Below are 21,629 nucleotides of genomic sequence, written 5' to 3'. Positions count from 1 at the left end.
ACCAGGGGCCCATATCTTTTCCTTGATCAGCACATCTCTGGACTCTACAACCATTGGGTAAGGGGAGTAAGAGAGACAGAGAGGTCCATAGCAGGTTAGATGTTTCATGTGTGTGTAGCTGGATGAAATATATATGTGTATATATTCTCTCTATATATATTCCCTATGTATATATAGAAATAAAGGTGTGATATCATGAGTTCTTTTGCTGATAAAAAAACTTGAGACTTTTGGGGTGCAGCTTACATCATCCCTGTAATAGATTTTAATCCAAACCCAACACCAACAGAAGTTTTCAGTCCAAATACAACTAAATTTGATTTGATTTCCACACGATAGAAGTCAAGACAGGAACAGTGGAGGGATGGGACGGTCCATGGTTTCAAAGGCCACAGAAAGGTCAAAGGTTAAAAACGAAGTAAAAATACTCATCCCTGCAATGAGTGGGAAGTCTGGTGGTCTTCTGAAACGTGCTGCACAGACAGAGATGTGTGGGAGAAATGAAATCTCTGAGAAAGATGATGGGATGGGAGAAAATAAAGGCTCACAAGTGAAAACGGAAAAGAGAGTGAGAGGGTCAGTATTAAGGGAAAATTCCTTTGCAGAAGAGAGGTCGGGGGAGAAAAGGGAGAAGGAGACCAGCATAAGAGTAAATGATGAAGGGAAATAAGGTTAGCATTGAGCTGTTAGCTGGCATTCAAAATCATATTTTTATCTGTTTTTGACCTATTTCCATTTGCTTTGGGCTTTTATGGGGGACAAGAATCTCTTTTGGAAGCTTTTGCTTCCTTTCATCATTTAATAATTGCTCTATCTTTCAGCTTTTACTAAAAAGTGCTTTCTCAGCCCTGGGAATGCACTGGCATTAAAGGTGAGAAACAGAAGCTGTCGTCTGAGCTCTTCTGGAGAAAAGCACTTTAGAAATCAAAGACATCGCTATATTGTTATCATTCTCTTCTTCCCTCCAAAGCTTGGCACGACATTAGCTCTGATCCTCCCCAAGAAATCTTTCCGTTTAACCATTATATTAATAATCTGTGCTTTATGGAAGGAATGGATATCTAAATTGATCAACCTAGTCCAATAATCTTTTCTTTTTTTTTTTTTTTTCTTTTTTTTTTAAATTTTATTTTTCAAGTAGTTTTTTGTATTTTCGTCCTTGCTCCCCACCCCCTCTCCTCCTTAGTTCTTGCTGTGTCCTTCATTTGTTCCTTTCCTTTTTTCCTTAGTTCTGGTGATGGATCTGAGCCAGGAATAAGAAATGGGAGCGTTGTAACTCATTTTATCCTCCATGTAAATTACTGCCAGCAATGCATTAATGGTGAGGGCAGAGAGCCAAGGACTGTCAGTTCTCTGCGGAGATCCACGAGCTGACTGGGCACTGAAAACATGCTATGCTAACTCCTCAATAATCCCGCCATATTATTACACAGTTCTACAGTCAGTTGCTTATTGTAACGATCACTTATGATAATATCGGAATACTGACTAGAAGACAAAAATAAAGTCATTTTTGAAATAAGTATTTTAATATACATTTCTAAGTACCACTTGTTGTCTATCAAGACAAAATTAGGTGGGTTTTACAATGTTCAGGAAACAATAGCAACTAGCAAAACTCCTACTAAAAACTTTCCGCACTTAGGTAGCTCTAAGAAGGGTGTCATTCATAGAGAAATATCTAAACACAGCTGGGGGGAGAAAAAGGGTTTTATACTAGAAATACAATCTGTACTTGGCAGTTCATATAATTGGAAGTCACCTACTGATGAGTAGGTTTAAAAAGAAAATGTTTTAACAGAAGGTGGATATAATTCCAAGCTGTGATTATTCAACATGTTCAATAATTTTATATATCAATAGATATAAATAACACACACACACATGGATGCAACAACATGTGTGAAAAAAGCAACTTGAGCCCTTTGTGTCTATTTAGGAACTGAAGCTTATGTTCTTATAAATCCAATCTAAATTATAATAAAGGACATTTATTTCCAAATATCTCTATTATTTGGAAATAAAAGAGGCATTAAAAGCCTGCATAGCAGATAAAACTTTTAAGAGATAAAACATTCTAATATTAAACACGCACATCATTTAATAACTCTCTTTTCTAGTTGTTAAATTGGGAAAACAAGTCCCACTGAAACATAAAAATACTCGGTAAAGATGTTCGAGGGGTTGATGGTATACATGAATACAATTTTCGGGTACCCTAAGGCAAAACCAAATAGGAGACCTACTTTCTTCCGTGTGAGGAGGGCATAGATTAGGGGGTGCTCCGCACTGGCGCCTGCATCTCTGAAGGCAGGAGTGTGGACGCCACGTTTTGTTCACTAATACACCCAAGACCCTAGAACCATGTCTGGCACACAGTAACCACTTACTGAATACTTATTGAATCATTGCTGGCATTCCTGTACGGAAGTTGTGGAGCAAGGCAGCCCCAACATGGTCTGTAATGTTATTTAATTATTGCTCTCAACAAACACAAAATAAAAATAGAAAGCACCGATATATCACTTAGAGTATATGGAGAACTTGGCCCACATGCCCCCCCACAGAGTCCCCTGGGTTCACCGTGTACAGGAAGCTGCTGTGAGCCAGGAACCCATCTTGGAAGCCCACCTGGCACTTGACTGTTCTCTCCTCTGCGACTCTTAGGGGTAAATTGTGTCCCCAGAATTCATATGTTGAAGCCCTGGGGCACAGTGCTTCAGATTGTGACCCTACTTGGAAATAGACACATCGCAAATGTAGTTAGCTAAGTTAGGATTCGGTGCTACTGGACCAGAGCACCCGTGTCTGATGAGACTGTGCCCTCACACGCACACAGGGAGAACACCCTGTGAACTGAAGGCAGGGATCAGGAAGATGGTGATGCAAACCAGGGGATGATGAAGATTGTCAGAAAACCACCTGAGGCGACCGGAGAGCACAACAGATCCGGAAGCCCTGAGAAGGAAGCAACCCTGGGGACACCTTGAACTTGGACGTCCAGCCTCTGGAACTCTGAGACAAATTTCTGTCAAGCCACCCAGATGGTGGTTCTTTGTTCCCGCAGCCCTTTGTGAACTAATACAGCTGCTGACTGACTCCTTGCACTGGCCAGGTTTCCTGCTGGGGACCCTTGTGCCCCAGCCTCGCTCCCAGTGGCTGTCTGGTTCAGCGCTCCGAGTTCACAAAATTGTCTCTGATGTATTCCAAAGCAGCCACAATTAGACATTGTCAATAACTAACACAATCTCCCATCAAATTATATAGCAATTACCCCGGCCCCTTCCCCTTACCTTCTGCTTGCGCCTGTGCCGGGAGCCATGCTGTACCCTGGAGGGGGCGGAGGGAACCAGGACTGCCTGTGAAGGAAGCGCATGGGGTGTGAGCTTGAGGCTTGAAAGACCTGATCCCACCCACGTGTCTACAGGAAAGGTGGAAATAAAGAGACTATATAGGTAACAAGGTAACCTTTCTACAAGACCTCAGAAGTAAAAATAAAAGCTATTTCATAAATGCAGTAGCAAGAAACTGCCCTACGTGCCAGGCCATCTGCTCCCCTGTGGGAACTCCTTTCCCCATTTCCTTCAACACTAAACAGTGTGGACATTTCTTTTAACAGAAGGCTGAAGGAAACCTAGAAATTAATAGCATCATAAAAATCTAGATGGTAAGTCCATGGGTATTTATCATAAAAATACCTCACTTTCTATTTTCTGCATATCGGAAATATTTCATAACAAAAATAACAATCTTAGTCTCTACTCAAAGTATGGTTTAAAACAACCTGCATGATAGAAAACTCTGACAAGTAAGAGTATTGAAAACACACATGAAAGCTACAGCATTGCTAAGCTGATTTTATATATGTGTGTGTGTGTTTATATACAAATGCATATATGCATATATCTAATTACAAAGACATTTTCACATTACGAGAGGATAATTTTAGTTGGTGGAGTTGGCTAAGGGCTCCATCAAGAAGACCAAGACACGAACCAAACACGAAGATGTTCTGAGAAGAGCGACCTAGCCTAGAGAAGACGAGGCTTGGATAGGAGGATAGAGCATTGGCTTTAAGCTCTTGAAGCACCAGGCAGAGTCAGGATGAACTGCAAGTTCACCTCCTCCCATGAACACAGGAAAACTTCAACTGAATTATAGAACAATGCCTCAGTGAGAACCACCTGAAGACTCGCTGAACAGAATCCCTATAACCAAGGATGTAGCCACGTCAAGACAGGTAAGAGGGACAGAGACATGGTCCGGGCAGGACCATGATTGGGTGCTGTACCCAAGATTAATAAACAGAGGGAATATCTTGGCTTTGAAATTGCCCCTGGGAGGAGCAATGGGTCTGAGACCCACATCAGGCTCTTCGGCTTGGGGCACCTGTGCTGGGAACAAAGTCCCCACAACACCTGACAGGGGTTACATCCCAGAGAGAAAAACATCTGTGGGAGACTGAGACTCTGGTCTTAAAGGGCCCGCATGCATACTCACCAGCTCCAAGTCCCAGCTCAGAGATAGCAGTTAGAGAATTGCCTTGGCCACATGGCGGAAGAATTAAATCGTCTAATTCTAGGACAAGGGCAAAGATTTTTGGGAACTGCCTCAAAGGAAGGAAGTGCTGGCAGGTTCTTCCTTTGCTGAGCTCTCCTCCCACCTAGCTGTCCCTAAAGGGTGGATGCAAAATCTGTCACTCTCCGTGCACCCAGCTAACACCACTGTCCCAGTCCCCAATAATTCCCTGAGATCTGGCCCTGCCCAACCCAGTCACCCAGCCGGCACCTCTTCCAGAGGCTCAGACCCCTTACACAAGCAGCAGCCGGCCTCTGCTTACACCGAAGACTCCTCCAAACGCCCTCAAGCTCCACACAAGTGCCGGCTGGCTGTCTTCAGCTTGCACAAGAGCTCCTACCAAGCAGCCCCAAGACCCACACAAAAGTTGGCTGGCCTCTGCCTGACACAGAGCCCCTTCCAAGGTGCTCCCTTGTGCACTGTTGGTGGAAACGTAAAATGGTGCAGCCACTACAGGAGACAGTATGGAGGTTCCTCAAAAAATTTAAACTATAGCTACCATGTGACCCAACAACCCCACCTCTGGGCATTTATCTGAAGAAATTGAGAACATTGATTCAAAAAGATATATGCACCTCTCTACTCATTGCACCAGTATTTACAACAGCCAACATATGGAAGCAAGCTAGATGTCCACTGACAGATGAGTGAGTAAAGATGTGGTGCATACACACAATGGAATACTACTCAGCCATAAAAAGGATGACATTTTGTCATTTGCAAGAATGTGGAAGGATCTAACAGAGATTAAGTCAGACAGAGAAAGTCAAGTACCACATAATTTCACTTATGTGTGGGATCTAAAAAACAAAAATAAACAAACAAAACATCACAAAAACAAGCTCACAGATACAGAAAGCAAACTGATGCTCGTCAGACAGGAGGACGGTGGGGAGTGTGAGCAAAGAAGGTGAGGGAGGTTAGGAAGCTCAAACTGCCAGTCGTAACAAACAAAATAGACTCGGGGTCATAGGCTGAGAGCAGGCTGACAGCTATCAGAGAGCGGGGGTGATTTAGAGGGTCAGGGTGAAGGGATTGAATACAAGAAAAAAGAGAAAAAAATAATGGACAAGGGCAAGAGTGCGGGGATTGCTGGGGGAGGGGGATGGAGGAGGCAGAGGAGGGCACAGGGGGAATGAATGGTGATGGATGGAGACCTGACTTGGGGTGGAGAACACAGAGCAGGGACAGGTCATCTGTTGTGGAACCTGTGTAATTTCATTAACCAGTGTCACCCCAGTGAATTCCACAATAAGGAAAAAAACTGCCAGTGATAAAATTCATCACCGGGTTGTGAACCACAGCATAGGTAAGATAGTCAATAACACTGTAGTAACAGTGCCAGGGGGTAGTAGGCCGACCGTGGTCATCACTTTGTAAGGTATATCAGTGTCAAAACACTATGCTGTGCACCCAAAACTAGTATAATATTGCATGTCAACTGTAATAAATAAATAAATAAATTCTGCTGCTGCTGCTGCAAAAAAAACAAGTTAAAGGCACGAGAAGTCACAGGGGAGGCCCCAATGGTACATCAGAGGTTTCCAGCGCTGGGTGGCCGAAGGGTCTGCAGGAAACACCCAATCAGATGTCTGTTTTCCCTCTCAAAGTCCTGTCCGTTTCCTTCAAAACACCCTTAAGTGGATATACATCTCATGAGGTCAAAGTTAAAAAACAAACAAAAACACTCAAGAAAGGGAGAAAAGAAGAAAGACTTGGAACAATGAGAGTTTTATTACCCAATAGTCAGGAGCATTTTAAATACCCATCATTACCAAGAGATAAATGAAGCCAAGTGTCTGATAAGAAGATGTGCTGCGCAGAATAATATTCCATATTGTCAAGACATCTGGCTGAAGCAGCAAAAGCGACTGAATAAAATAACTGACTTTCTGTCGTGATGAAAGATGGTTTCAATGTTGTAGCATGAGCACTTGTTTGGAATGGGGAGGATCCTGGCTTTCTGGTATTTACAGTGGAATAAACACCTGCCAGCGTATCTTTTAGAAAAGGAATGCACGGTTAAATCGGCTGAGCTTGTCCTTAGCAAGCAGGAACCAAGTGGGAACTTGAAAAGTTTGTAGCATGTCATGAAAAGGGAGCTGTGAATGACATTCAGGTCTGCAGCCAGCACTGAAAGCTGAACCTCAGAGGTTTCAGGACTGGGGATTTTCCCCTCCTTCTTTGTCGTTCATGGATGTCCAGTCCTGTTACAAAGTGTCTTGGTCAGGAAAAAGGGCTCATGGATGGGGACAACAGTGTGGTGAATGCTGGAGGTGGAAAGGAGGGTATAAGGGGACTAAATGGTAATGGAAAAAATACAATAAAGATTTTTTTTTAAAGAACCTTGGTCTGGAAGCAGAGAAGTCCCTAAGAGAAGACCTGTTCTGTATTTCTTGTGTCATTAAAAAGGAAGTACTAAAAACAAAATAAGACAAAATTCTTGAAGCAGCTATATTCTCTGAGGCACCCCAGGACTAGATGAAGATGAGATGGGAGAAAAATCAAAGCAGATTTCACGTCGGTTTCAGTAGCAGGTGCTCCCCATGAGAGCCAGTCAGAGGTGAATCAGAGGTGAGAGTCTACTGCTACCTGTGTGGTCCTGAATTATGCCTGGGCTGCCAGAGGGAAGGTTGTTATACCGGGTGTGAGACTGAATTTACTGACCTTAAATTTCCCCTTCTACCTTAGGAATCTGTTTCTAACAAGGAAATGGTCAGGGCAATGTGAATTTGGGGTCCAAGAGAAAGGTGATCCCATCTTCTCAGACTCTGCAGATACACACAGAATTCCAACCACAGGGCAAATGGAATCAGCCTTTTCTCTCCAGGAGGACAATGGCAGCACCACGGCCGTCAGCTACTCCATCAACAAACACCGAGCACCACCTACCCTCGACCTAGCACGATCCCAGCTGCAGGCAGAGAAAACAGGCAACTGCTAAAAGCACTGAGGTTCACAAATGCTTGTCTTCCATTAGCATCATGATTCCCTAGCAATGCATTCTCTTCAACAAGCAAAAATCCCTTTCACTATCACATTCAGTCCTCAAGAACATTCTGCTGCTTCTGGTCTAGCTGCAGATGCTCCGGGCTTGCTGGATAAACGCACTCAGCATGGATAGAATGAATGAGACTGCCCAAGAGAAGTTGGAGGAGGTGGCAATAATCACACAAGTACAGATCAGTGTCTCCAGATATGGTCTTTGCCTCTCTCCTCGGAAGAAGGGTCTGCGCAGTCCACAGAGCAGAGGAGGCAGCCACAATGCAGGCTGGTTTCAGGGACAACATATCGCCACGCTGGGCACTATTTCAGGGTAAGACATTCGCTGTAGTAGGACTCTGTTAAAATGTGTTACATGAATATCGGGGCTCTGTCATCACATCATTACCTAAATATTCAAGACCCTGAGAGAACTGGAAGAAAGAACGAGTATTGGTAAAGGAGATGGGGAGTGGGGGGGTGGGGGAGACTGAACTTTGAGGACAACAGATTTCACAAGGCCTTGGATCCGTGGGAAGGGAAGGAGGGAACCGGGAGGAAGTGCAAAGCAACTTCTCAATGCTGCCTGGAGCCTTGGTAGACGGTCTGGTTCAGTAATTAATAAAGGAGAATCCCCGTCAGAGTATCAGCAAGAAGCTGGTGCCATGAACCCGTCGTACCTCTTTTTCTTCACCGGCGTTGTAGCAGAGGCGGAAGCTGGGGTGCTGGTGCTCGCACCCAGGAAACCTCCTGGCTGCCTGTTAATCACCAGAAGGACAATTATGGTACATTCCTGAAACGCTCCCACTCCGCCCCACCCTTAAAGGTCTCGTGATCTCTTCATGCTCCTGTCTGCCCCCCGTCCACCACAAACTGTTTCACGTGAAGACGGAAGAACAAACCACAAAAAAAAGTTCTTCCTCAGTTTACCCGTTTTATAAACTAACAGGCTGCCATCTACATAACTAAAACCAAAGGAGTTGAATGAAGAAATCATTTATTTTACCAGTCTGGATTTCAGTGTGTCTGAAATCCAAACCGATCAATTTAGGTGTGCTATGGAAATACACACACACACACACACATACATACACACACATATACATACGTACATATACACAATAGTCTTTCTACTATTTCACTCTGCCTAAACAATAGGGGTGTGGCTACATTACAAGGAAACTTTGGCCTGAGGGCAGTATCTCTGGCTTTTCCTAAACGCATACAAAGAAATATACTTTATTCTTAAAATGTAACTTCAGTTAGAAAAGTACATACATTTTTGTTGCTTCTGGTGACCTAAATGTGGACATGTGCCTGGTAAGAAAAAAAAGGCAAAAAATTGAGCAGCCGTGAAAAATTAATACTTGTATCTATTTGAAATTATCTATGAATTTAGGATCTTGATTATGAAGGGTTAGATATTATCTGAAAGAAAAGGAAAGCATCAGTATTTGAATAAATTTGGTGACATAATTTCATAATCTTTTTATGTCTTATACTAGATTGCAAAGGAAATTGTTTCCTTTCAGAAAATTCAGTATTTTTTCAGTAATTTTGTTTAGCAGTAAGAATAAGAAATTGACATTTATGTGTATTTTGTAATCTTTCTATCAGGATAACTTAGATAGAAACATAAATGTGGCTAAAAAACAAACAAACAAAACCCCAATGGCCTAAAGCAATGAGTTCCCTTTATTTTTAAGCCAGAGAACAATATTTTACTTTTCTCTAACCATGAGCAGGGGTAAAAGAGTCTACTCCAAACATTCTGTGTGGAGAAAAAATAGAGGATAAGAATTAACTGAAAGATATTAAGTGGGACTAAAGAAGAGTAAGTAAATAAGTAATGCTTAGAAAAGTATTGAACTTGAGCCTTTCTCAAAGTTACTGGTACCTATTGGTTGGTTGGTTATCCAAGGCGTTGGCCTTGTACGTTTTAGCAGCATCACGCCTGTCTGAGATCCTTCATGGAGAAACGAGACAAAAGGCTGGGTGAACATCACACTATTAAACACCTTTCAGACGTCTTTTATGCTGGGTAAGTTCATAACATAACCGCTCCCTAGTAAAATGAAATGTTTTCCAGGGGTTACATTCTAGGAAATTTTACAAAAAAAGCTACTTGGGCCAAAATCTGTTTGTGAGGCAATTTTGATAGAGTTTGGAATTTTTAAAGTTCGTGCTTTTTGATTAGTTTTTCTGACTCATGGAGCATTTAACTCAGTAACTGTTTTACATTCATTTCTGTTCAATAATAAACATAGCCAATGACAGTACCTCCTATGTTGGTATGCTACATCATGGGAAAACCTGAGTATTTTTAAATGTTCTGTGACATAGACAATGCTATATGTTTGCCAAACTCGTTTTATTTTCCTCTGAGCTCATAGAAGGCCACACTTCTCAATCTGCCTTGCAGTGATGTTGGGACCAGGACATTGAGTTCTAAGCTAAAAACTGTGGGCAGAAATGTCATTTGCCACTTCCAGACACATCCTAACACCTCTTGCGTGATACCATGTGCTCTTTATTCTCCTTTTGTTATGGCTTTGGTGCCCAAGGGTGGAAGAGGGCAGCATTAGACCCAGTGGAAGAGTGTAGCACAGAGCCTACCTTCCTCAAGCAGGTTATATGAGGTAGTATATATACAGAAACACAGAACGTAGGTCCTGAGTCATTTTGTGGAGCAGAGGTGCTTCCTGTTCTTCCAGCAAATCATGCTGGACTCTGATGAGAGCAAGCAGAAATCTATTTTGCTAGACCCCAGAGTCTGGGGGCAAGAGGAGGAACTTGTTAAAAGAGTTACATTACCCTGGCAAATCAATTCACTTTGACGAACACATTTTGTTAACAGGGCCCCCCGGCTGTCAGACGGTTTCATCCCTCTAATCTCAGGGCTCCACAGGGAGGGTAGGTCTGGAAGGGGTGTGATTGCCTGCCCCTTGGGTCGGGAAGGAGAAATGAGAAACCCTGTAGTCTCCATGCCCATGGCGGGATCTCATGATTGCTACCCGGCTGCATCCCGTCCTTCTTGCACACCAGGTTCTTCCTGAGACGTGGGCTGTCTTCTGGCGCGTGCTGCAGGCCTGCACACAACTAGGATGTAGCAAAACTGGGCTCCGGAGAGCAAAAGGGCAGCAGGACTGGCCTGTTGATCCCATGCTGTGGGCCTCCTATAACTTACTCTGAACTTCCACTTTTACCATCAGCTTTAGTATGAGGCTTTTTATTCCATAAACTGTTTCTGGGAAGATGGACACTATGCCACACTCTTAAAAAATTTTATATGAAAAAAATCTGATTTGTCATATGTTTCAAATAGATTCCTAGATGTCATTTTCACATGTGTACCTAAAATGCCGAGGAATGACTCTAATACATGTGAAATGGTATGTGTCAACCCCAAACAGTTTAGGTTTGTGGTGAGCAAAGCCACAAACTGGTAACTCTTGAATGTAAAAGGGTAGGAAGGTCGGACTCCTTCTGAACTCCATAGTCTCAGCAGACAGTTTACAATACAGCATTAACTTGTACAGAATCCTGGCATCCTCGTATGGAAATCTTATACCTAAGGTGACCATCAGGCCTAAGACTAGGAATACATCCCCTGCACCGACTGCTACTGAGTCTCCAAGATGTTTCTATTCACAGGGCTCTGCAGTGAAACACTGTGAATCCTGTAAGTAAGACGTCAGTCATCCTAAATCTTCAATCTATCAGACTTGATAGCTGTCTGTGAGACCTTCATGAAACATACAAGTCATCTGGGGAAACTGTTGCTCTGGAACATTGAAAGCAACAATCAGTCTAAAGCAAACAGAACCATCATACCAAACGTTCTCAAGGTTTTAATAAGCGGTGCATTCTGATGTTAAACTTAGATAAATTTCGTTCATATTCTATAGTGTAAGTCTATGTAGGAAATACTGCATATAGTAATAAAAATAGCTGCCAATTACTCTTTACTGCTCGTTTTATACATTTTCATTTACTCCTCAGGACATCCCTACAATGGGGGTGCAATTATTTTTATTTAACAGAAAAAGAAGTGGAGTCTTGGCCACGAAGCTAGGAAGTTGTCTGTCTTCAAATTCTTTCCAGCAGGACCCAGTGCCAACATGCACCTAATTCTGTTGTGTGACTGCTCCATCACTCACACCTTCCTTCAGTCATTAGCCTTCACCTCCACTCTCTCTTCTAATTTACTAATAATCATGGAGAGAACTCTAAATCATTCATTCTAATATATACGTCACTCTCTTACTACACAAATTAACTTTGTGCTTCCCTTGGAAATTACCTTCCTTCCAACTTGTGGTATGAAATAGGTTGTTTAACAGGAGTCAGTCTTGGGGATAGGAAACACCCAAACATTCTTATCAGCAATGCTACTTTCTAAAAGGTGGGGTGGGGGGAGGAGTTACATTTCTAGAACAAAACACTAGAGGTCGCCCAAAGCTAGGTTTTCCAAATTAGTCATGCAACCAGTCAGGATTTGGGCCGTGTAACATGCGACATACACTGTTATTTACTTAGGTTTCTTTAGAAAACCCCATAGGTAGACTTTTAAAGGAAACTCTTCAAATGTAAACTCAAGTGTACTTTCATCATTTTCATGTTCATTTAAAATAGATGCATTATTATGCAAATGCACATACATACACCAGACACTCAGTCATCTTCCTCATAGAATTATTTCACAGCTTACCTTTGGAGTGGCCTGCATAATGGGCCCCAAATCCTACTAATGGGACTTGCCTTCCTCCACTGACCTGGGTCCTGCCCCTCCCATCTACCTCCTCACGCTGGCAGACACAGGTTACTGTTGGGAGACAGGGCTGCCTGGGAAATGAGGTGACCAGGACATTTTTTCCAAATGCGCCACTAAACTCCTGTGTCAGTAAAGGTCATCTCTGTCTTCATTTTTTTGTAGTGTATAAAATGAAGGTTTTGGGTAATACCAGTGAATTTGGTCCTGAATTTGGGCTGCACATTAGAATCCCTTTATAAGTTCTTTTTAAAAAGCCTGTGTCCCACCTCAGACTAATCAAATCAGAATTCGGGGGGTGAGAGGTGGTGGGAACAAGTCACCCATCAAATGTAAGCGCTCTCGCAGTCACGCTCATGTGCAGCGGAGGCGGACAGCAACGCAGCTGGTTCGCCTGCGTGCACCGGTCTGGGCCGTTGCCAGTGTTCCCAGGCTCCGTCCCCACTGACTCCACACAGACTTTCAAACACACGGCCTGGGAAGGCCTAGGTCTCCCACATCTTTACTATTCTCGAGGCATAATTATCGCACTTTCAAATTCATCCCTAGCAATCATGTTTTCTTCTCATGTAACGATGCAATAGGAGAAGCCTGCAAGGCCAAGTGAATGGCAGCGGTGTCTGACTCCTCTCTCCACTCAGTGCTGTAGAGATGACGCCTGGTTCATATGCTGAACTCCTACAAGCTCACCCTCGTCGTGGCTGTTAATTACAAGGGAGATGGCACCTGAGGGACAGGTGACAGGTGTCGCCTGTGCTGACTGACCTCCTTTGGGCAGACTGACTTTGAAAACTTATGAGGGAAGTATGTACATTTGCTATGTGAATTAACTGAATATAGAACAAATTGGATATCAAGTTTCAGCACATCTGCTTAAAAAGCAGCAGGCAGCATTTTTGTCTACAATAGCAGCACATGGTTAGCTACAAGAAGTTGACCCCAGCTATCAACGGCCTCACCTGTCCATTGTGCCCAGACCCCAGTTAAAGATGTTAACTTTGCTCTTCACTTATGCTTATATGCATCTCCATCCAAAATAAAATTTAAATGTGATTTGTAGCATTGACACTTCACCCCGAATAGACATTTAATTTTCCCTACAGAGATCAGTCCTTTCCTTCTGTATAAGAATAAACTGACAACAGGTACAACGTAGTAGGCTCATTCTATAAGCCATATGGCAACGCCAGGGCGGAAAGAGTAGGTTCACTTTCTAAAGTAAAGAGCGAACATCTTGCCCTGACTGGTGTGGCTTAGTGGATTGAGCACCAGCATGCAAACCAAAGGGCTGCTGGCTGGATTCCCCAGTCTAGGACGCATGTCTGGGTTGCAGGCCAGGTCCCCAGTAGGGGGCATGCGAGAGGCAACCACACATTGGTGTTTCTCTCCCTCTCTTTCTCCTTCCCTTCCCCTCTCTCTAAAAATAAATAAATAAAATCTTTTAAAAAAAAGAGCTAGTTTCTTCACCCTAGAATGGATCAAAATTATTGTGGTACGAACATGTACAGTCTCTCCGTAAAGTAGCCATACAGAAACTGTTGTTCCTCCACCATTGGGGTGAAAAGGACCAACAACTCAGATCCACAAAAACAACCACATTCAGCACTTTAAATGGAACAGATTCCACACAGTGTCCACTTTACCCATGCTCAAACCAATTTCTTCACACCAGTTTCAGTTTTTTCTATCAATCTAGTATTAGCAAGATTTTAAGAAAACTGTGTTGTTGAGTCTTAAGATTTTAAGTTTTGATGAAGATAATTCAATTCTGAGAGCCCTTCTATATCTGCATATAAAATATCATGGTTCAAAGTTTACCTTGGTAAGCATTTAAATACCTCATGCTCTATAAGAAATGGGATTTAATATGTTATGCTTTCTACTGACATAGTTTAAAACACCTTACCTGTCCAAAGTGTCATCAGATCGGTACCGACTAAGTGTGGCTTTTAGCTCATTTCTCTCATTTGTGTTCCTGTAGCAGAGATAATTAGAGACAGATCAAATAAATTACCAAAATAATAGTGCATAGAACCTGTCATGCATTTGGTAAAATTTTGGCCTATTCAGTAGAAGTACATGTTACCAAGAAAAAACAAATTTGAAATATCCAAATATTCCAAGGGTTTTAGTTTGAAAGAATGCATTATGGCAAACCCAATTCATCATCTTAATAAAGAAATTCTCCTCTAAGTCCACTATTTCTAACTAGAGTGTAACATACTGCAATTGAGGAAACAACATAACATGAAAATGAGTAGTAAGTAATATGTATCTTGTCAGTGGTGTTGATCTTTATTTTATTTTATTTTACTATTTTTAGGGGAGAGTGCAAACACAGCCCTCCACTATCCCAAATTATGCAGTTGAGTTTCATACGTGTGGGGAAATACCAGGGTCAGCACATCCAGACTGCAGTGGATAAACCTCACCCTGGGAAAACCACTTTTGTAATCATGGCATCTGCCCTGCCAGGTGAATACTGGTGTTGATTTTTACACATTAGGAGCTCTGGTCCCTTACAAGCAACTGTATTTTATTTGCAGGGTTTGGGCCGTCCAACAGCCTAAATACAAATGGCTTTATTTAAAGTTCGGCACTGTGGACAGGGCTGAAAGATATGCTGGCAGAAGAGAGGGAGGGTCAGGAAAGAAAGGAAAAGAGAGAAATGGGAAATGTGGAAAGAAATGAAAAGAAAAAGGTGGGAGAAGAGAGAACAGATGGAGGCTGTGAGGAGAGGGGAAGGGAGGAGAGATGGGGAGAAGCAGGGAGAGGAGTGACAGGAGGCAGAGAGAGGCGAGGAAGACGTAAAAAAGGGGCCAGGGAAGAAAAGGAAATAAGGCAAGAGAGGATAGAAGGCTCAACAGTAGGAATTATGATCATGAAAGCAGTGGAAATATCTCCATCAGAATGATCAATCAGCAACATTCATATACACACACAAACGTATGCATGCATGTGCATGTGTGTGTGTGTGTGTATATATATAAGACAAGACAGAAGGAACAGAAAATGGCTAACAGAGGAAATCCTGCTGCACCTCATCCCTGGTTGTGATGCCTGAATGCAAACAGGCACTGCAGGGCCCCTCTGACGCCCTTCCACAACGTGGCCCCTTCTGAGACAGTCACTTTCAGTCTCATCATCTGGCTTTCTCCTTCCTGGCACTTACCACAGCAGAGCTTATCATACTGTGTTTCTTTCTTTTCAGTCTGTCCTTCCTCCACCTTTCACTGGGATGCTCGTTCTAGGACTGCAGGGATGTTGTTTGGCTCCCAAACCTTGCCATAGCATCTGGCTCACCGGAGGCACCTGTGCAGGTTATCATTTGTGCTTATTTGACATGTTTTAATGATCTGGCAGTGGAGCTCACGGTGAAGTCACCTCGTTTGTGATAAGATGAAGCCTGTTATCTAGGGGAAGGAGGATGTCTCATTTTCTTTTTCCTTTACTTTCAGTCTCTGCTCATGACGAGCTCTCTGCACACATTGTCACTTCTGCAGGGAGTGTCTCTTTCCCTGTCCGAGCCCACCAGCCACCCTTCCTACCTGGAAATCTCTCCTCCTCCCCCTGCAAGCAGCAGGGCCCACAGGAACGACCACGTCCTCTATTCAGGTGGAGATAGTCCCTCCCCCCCTCTGTGCCCACTGCAGCAAGAGCACTTTCCACGGTAAGTTTTATTTAGCCTTTTAGTTTACAGCTCCACACTTTTTGTGGATGTGACAGCTTCTGAAGGTACTGGGTGGTGTCTTATGCATCTTTGTGTTCCCAGCACCTGGCACAATGATGGCACATAGTAGGTGCTTCAGAGTGGTATTAGGTAAACAGCAAAGAGGATACAGCCTCTGCAAGAGGGCCAGAAAGTGTCGAGCAGGCTTCCATCTGAGCAAGTGCAAGGCAGAAAAAATAACCTACACCACCATTTTCAGAAAATGTAGCTTGGGAAACAGTTGATGTAGGTCAAGGGGGAAATGTCTCAGGCTCAAAATTTTTTGTTGTTGAAGGTAAAAGCCCCATGAGCTGCTTTAGCCCAAATGCTGTCCACCAACAGAAAGGTCTCAGGAAACCAATATAGTTTGACATTAAAATAAGCACAGAAGTCATTAAGCTCCTGTTAACCTAAAACACACTGAGAACATGCAGCTTAGTTTTCCTGTTCACAATTCACAAGTATGTTCACTCTTAGTCCCATAGAAAGGCCTGTACAATGGAGGGAGAAGTTTCTATTGGTGACTCCGCTCAAAGGATCAGACTCTCTTTGGTTGGTGATGGGGGGGGGGGGAAACTGAGAACCAGGCTGTGATCTTCAAAGTTGTGAAGACCCCGGAGAAGGGAGAGTGTGCCAAGTCCCAGAGCAGCCATTCCAACAGGCAAACTGAGGCTGGGGACCAGAAGACCGGGTACTTTGTGTAGAGGGCTACAAGCTGACGCCACAGGTCAGAATTGTGAACCAGAGTTCAGAAACATTCACAAATAGGAGTTTCCAAAACAGACATAGTCAAGGTGTCTACTTCGCTTTTTAAAGACCACAGCACGGAAAGACAATCCTGCTCCTTTCCCAGGTACTTTTTGGTGCTGTACAGGCAAGTGGGCCAGATAAAACCTGTGTCTGATAAGCAATTGGGTTCCTTCTGATGGGTGTGGCCGTGTGTGTGAGCGTAGTTATTTTGATAAGAACATTATGTATTTATTTGAGCAATCTTAGATTATTTAAATCATTATGATGACTAGTTTTGTCTGAATTTTCCTACTAATTTGTCCTTGTCAGCCTATTTCCCATTGAGTGTCACTTACTGATTTTCTACAAGCCTTCAAGTTTCTAAAAAGAAGTGTACTATCCCAGGAAGCAAATGAACTCTGGAGCTGTTCTGCCTATATGTTTTAGGGTTCCTTTCCCTATGGTTCGGAGATGTCTTTCTTGCCTGATAGCGTCTCAGTGGGAACCCTTTCCCTTTTAATTTCCCGCCGGGAGTAGGGAATTGGTGATTCGACTCTGTAGTTAGGGCAGCGTGGAGCTGGAGCGGCACAGAGCGTGCCCTGTGGGAACCCCTGGTGATATCACCCAGGAGCCTTCACGTGCCCAGGGTGCGAGGGCAAGCCCGAGGGCAGCCACAACTATGTGGCCTGTCTCGAACGAGTCTAAAAAATGACGCCTTTGTGTTTCTGCTAATGATGCTGCTCCTCTGAAACACTCACCTGTCCAAGGCATCCTGGGAGTTATGTCGGTTGAGCACCACCCTACCATAATTTTCATCTCTGCAGAGAAAGAACAGAGTTAAGTCACATGGAAAGTAACCGCAGTGTTCAGTAAGCACCAAATAAGGGAGGCATGAAACAGCTCATGATTTTTGGCAAGGTTAATTCATTTTACTTTGGGCATCAAAACATATCTATGTGTTTATTTTAACCAGTCACCACTTGAAACAGCATGGTGAAAAGAAACAAGTTTGTCGGTACAAATGATCATTATTCTAATTTACCACATGAGGTTTCCTAGTGATTCAACAATGGAATAAGTGTTTGTTGTTCTGTTCTGATTTTCCATCTGAGTGTGGGAGCACAAGGACATCTACTTTGTATCTATTAGGAGAGTCATTTTCTCTGCAGGAAGGTAAAAGTTTTCTATAAAAATATTTTGAATTTAATTAAGCCCATTATGTCTGGACATCCTCATTTTATGGACTTGATAGTTTTCCTTGATGAGAGGAAGAAAGCAATTACCAATATCTGTGGTTAAAGAGGTTGATTATTCACCGGAGGTTTAGCTTGTTTTTGAACTATGAGAATACACACTTAGCTCTGTGTGGCCTTTAAAATAACCCTATGAATTAGGCAGGGAAGACACTGTCACACCCAATTCACACGTACAGAAAGTAATTTAGTGGCTTTCCTAAGGCAAAAAGGTGAGCGAGTGACAGAGGTTGGTCTAGGATCCATATCAATTTCTTCCAAGCCTTTGCTTTTCCGATCGGTCAACCCTGCAAAAGACCTTCGGGCAGAAACCCCCAAAGCCATGTCCTTCTTACTTTCTCCAGCAGGACCGAAAGTACAGGCAGTGGTAGGAAATGTCAAAACATGCATCGGAGCCTCTGGCCTTCAGCCAAGGCGGAGAGTGAGCGCCTGAACCTTTTTCATGTCAACCTAATCAAACCTGAAATACCACATTTCTCCTGGTTCTGCTCCCCTCATGTTACTCAACACTCTGAAACCATGCAGCATAAAGCTATAAAAAGCTATAAGTAGACAATTAAAAAGAAGGGTTAGTGAAACAGCTCCAGCAAATATACACCCTCAAAAATCTCAAGAGAACATTTCTACCTCCCTTGGTATCCTCCCCTAAACTGGTGAGAGGGTAGCAGACCTTGGACATGTCTTCACCTGAAGACGAATTATAACACATAACCCAGAACTGGGCTAGTGGGAGTAGGGGAGGGAGCAGAGCCAAACTCCTCTTCCTCAGCAGCTGTTATACCATCCACGCTGGCTTCCCTGGGTCTCTTTAAGGAGGCATGCCAGGCAGAAAACCACCATTCCTGCCAACTGTAATTTGTCTTAGACATCTCTATCTTTACCCATCTGTGCAAATATTTGCAACCCAAAATTGATGTTCTATATTTGACATCACTCTGCCACTATGAAAACACAGAAATGCCATACTAGGCTCCGACAGGAGTAAGAAGTGTTGCTTCAGAGAAGGAAACAATTGTTGTCCGAGAGTGTTAACTCCGAAAGTCAGTGTGAGTCTCCAAATACCCCCCCCAACAGTCCCTTAAAATAATATTTAATAACAGAAATCAATGGGCACTTTTATTTAACAGTTACAAGAATACTTCTCGAATAATCACCCGTAGACAGTTTGGCAGGACATTTAGGGTAAGTCTCTCATAAGATGAAGTTTCTGGACTTCAGTATTGCACCTGAACATTATGGATTTGACAGTTTCTTATTCTGGGAAGTGTCCTGTGAATTGTAGGACATTTAGCAGCAACACTGGCATCTTCCCTCCAGACATCAACTGAAAATGTCTCTTGTGTCCTTGCCAAATGTCCTCTAGGGGTAAGATTGCCCTGGCTGGGTTGAAAACCACTGGTAGCTTGGAAGGACAAGGATCACACTAAAACCTCTACTCCACCCCTTAGCTGTGTGTCACTGGGCAAGCCACTCGACTTCTCCGAGCCTCAGATTTCCCATCTGTGTCAGGAGCATGTAACACCTACTTGTGTGATTGTTCTGAGATCTGGTGATGCTCAATGTGTAAAGTACCTGGTATCAAGCCCAACCCAAAGAAGGGAATCAAAACATGTGTGCATATGCACTTGTATAATTTACAACAAATGTACATCTGCACTGGACAGATGTCTACTGTGAATCTATGTGTGCAAAAAGGTGACATGGCCATAGCTTGAAAATCATAGTTGAAATAATGCTCAAGGCAGACAAAACTTTCTCTCAGTGTTGAGCCTTTCCCCTTGCAAAGCAATACCGTATCTACTACTACCTACAGGTATATGGCAGGTTAGGACTAAAATAAGTTAAGAATTTATTGATTTCACTTGTGCATAAAATAATTTTATTTTAAGTTATTTTAAATCATTATTACATTTTTATATGTACGATCATACAGACTGTGTTTGTTTCAACTGACATGACCATCATGCAACAGGAAGCTCCCTTCCACAGGTATCTGTTCAGTTACAGCCACGAAACTCTGCTTTCTCTCCCTGATGACTCCCATTCTCTGGTATGTGGATGTCAGAAATGGTAGCGATGTTTGTGAAAATCTGATGTTACCAATTTATGCTTAATAAACCTTACCAAAAGTTAGGCCATGCAACAAAGTGTTTTACAATGAAAGTATTCTGTTTTTAGATGGCCATGAACCTCCCAAACTGAGACTGGCTCTCTCTCTCCTCATCCACCCACTCCACACCGTCTTACCTTTCTTCTTCAGGACGGCTCTTTATCCAGCTGCTATCCTGTAAGAAAGTCCTTCTTTTGTTCACCTCCAGAAAACCCTGCTGTCTCTGTGTGGTCCCCCGAGTAGTACTCGTCATAGCTATCAACAGAAAAACAAAAACAAAAAGGGAGATGTAAAGGCATGGAGTTGAGTGTGGGTTTGTTAACTTGGAAATCTCAGAGGAAACATCTGATTGGCCAGCATCAATCTTGTAGGCTGGCAAGTCCAGCACTGTTTCAAAGTAGGATGCACCAGCAAGAAAAAACAAATCCCACACCCCATCATCAAAGATAACACACAGCTGCTCAGGTGCCAACTGAAACTGCCCATGCAGCTCACGCGGCCCCATCTGGCACCTGGGGATGTGGAACCGTGGGCCTGGGCTAAACCAGGGCAGGGCTTAGTGGGAGGCCATTTTACCCAAAAAGAGAAATATGCCTCAGAAATACACACAGGACTATTCTAAATGTACCTAGTAAAACAATAGTCAGCAGGGCCTGGTGCTTTTGATTATAAATAACTTAATTCTTTGATCTCACAGGAGCCAGAAACATAAAAAGGTCACACACAAAACAATTTTTGCTGATTTAATTGAAAAACCTTTGAACTGCAATTATATGAGTAAAAGCTGTTGCATTCTCACTGTTTCCTTCAGCCTCGCTGTAGCAATTAAATTAGACTGCTGCTTCTAAGCATTCAATATTTATATAAAAGAGTTAGGTCCTGTGAGTTGTTTTCCCCAGATTTTTAAGTTTTCCGAGTAAGGGAAATATCATCTACGTTACCATTTCCTGTGGGAGATGTTTTTCTTAAGGCAAAATCGGACATACTGCCATTCAGCACTGATCTAAAAGAAAAATGGGGGTAGGGGAAACAGGACAATGACTCTACGGATCTGCAAGTGACCCTTCCACTGCTGACAAGACCCATTTTTCGATGGTATTGGGGAAGTCACAGGATCTGACACCATGAACGCATGGCGTGAAGTGCCCCCTAAGCGCCAGAGAGGTCATCTCTTCCGCTGTGTTTGTTCTACAGATGAAGGAACTGAGGCCTAGCGTGTTTAGTGTCCCTGATGTTAGAGAACAAATAATTGGCTGAATCAGGCCACCAGCTAACCCACTGATTCGATGCATAAATGTGCACTGAATGCCTCTGATATGCCAGGCACGGAGCCAGCAGCTGGGCACAAAAGATGAGTAAGATAAGCATCTGGTCCGGTTGATAAAAACCAGAGGTGGAACTGAGAGCAGGTTCTGCAGAGCGCCCAAGGGGGGGCTCAGGGCTCCTCTGGGGAAGCCAACAGGGACCCGGGCAGCTGGTGTGCGATCAGAAAGGAAG

The 21,629-nt window shown here is 43.2% G+C and overlaps 1 protein-coding gene and 1 non-coding gene across 6 annotated transcripts in view; both read right to left on the bottom strand.

The window, feature by feature from the left end:
* SCEL (sciellin) overlaps positions 1-21,629 on the bottom strand; it is a 155,245-nt gene that overhangs the window by 61,433 nt on the left and 72,183 nt on the right. For 3 of the 5 annotated variants that reach the window (XM_053665458.1, XM_053665462.1, XM_053665459.1), the window contains exons 2-9: positions 21,074-21,135; positions 20,270-20,387; positions 17,528-17,587; positions 14,238-14,306; positions 9,458-9,526; positions 8,839-8,877; positions 8,241-8,318; positions 3,294-3,359 (exon numbers count right to left, since the gene is read on the bottom strand). In XM_053665458.1, coding sequence (XP_053521433.1) covers positions 3,294-3,359; positions 8,241-8,318; positions 8,839-8,877; positions 9,458-9,526; positions 14,238-14,306; positions 17,528-17,587; positions 20,270-20,387; positions 21,074-21,116 — 542 coding nt within the window. In that variant the 5' untranslated portion in view covers positions 21,117-21,135. The remainder of the gene's footprint in view (positions 1-3,293; positions 3,360-8,240; positions 8,319-8,838; positions 8,878-9,457; positions 9,527-14,237; positions 14,307-17,527; positions 17,588-20,269; positions 20,388-21,073; positions 21,136-21,629) is intronic. The other 2 variants (XM_053665460.1, XM_053665461.1) reach the window with 1 other exon arrangement.
* Positions 14,652-14,814, bottom strand: LOC119047871 (U1 spliceosomal RNA). Its single transcript, XR_005082214.2, has one exon. It is a non-coding gene; the product is annotated as a U1 spliceosomal RNA (small nuclear RNA).

Source organism: Artibeus jamaicensis, unplaced genomic scaffold, assembly GCF_021234435.1.
Source record: "Artibeus jamaicensis isolate MK-2021 breed Jamaican fruit bat unplaced genomic scaffold, CSHL_Jam_final contig_415, whole genome shotgun sequence".
Lineage (NCBI taxonomy): Eukaryota > Metazoa > Chordata > Mammalia > Chiroptera > Phyllostomidae > Artibeus > Artibeus jamaicensis.
The sequence above is the reverse complement of the archived record's forward strand: the minus strand, read 5'-3'. Positions and strand labels throughout refer to the sequence as shown.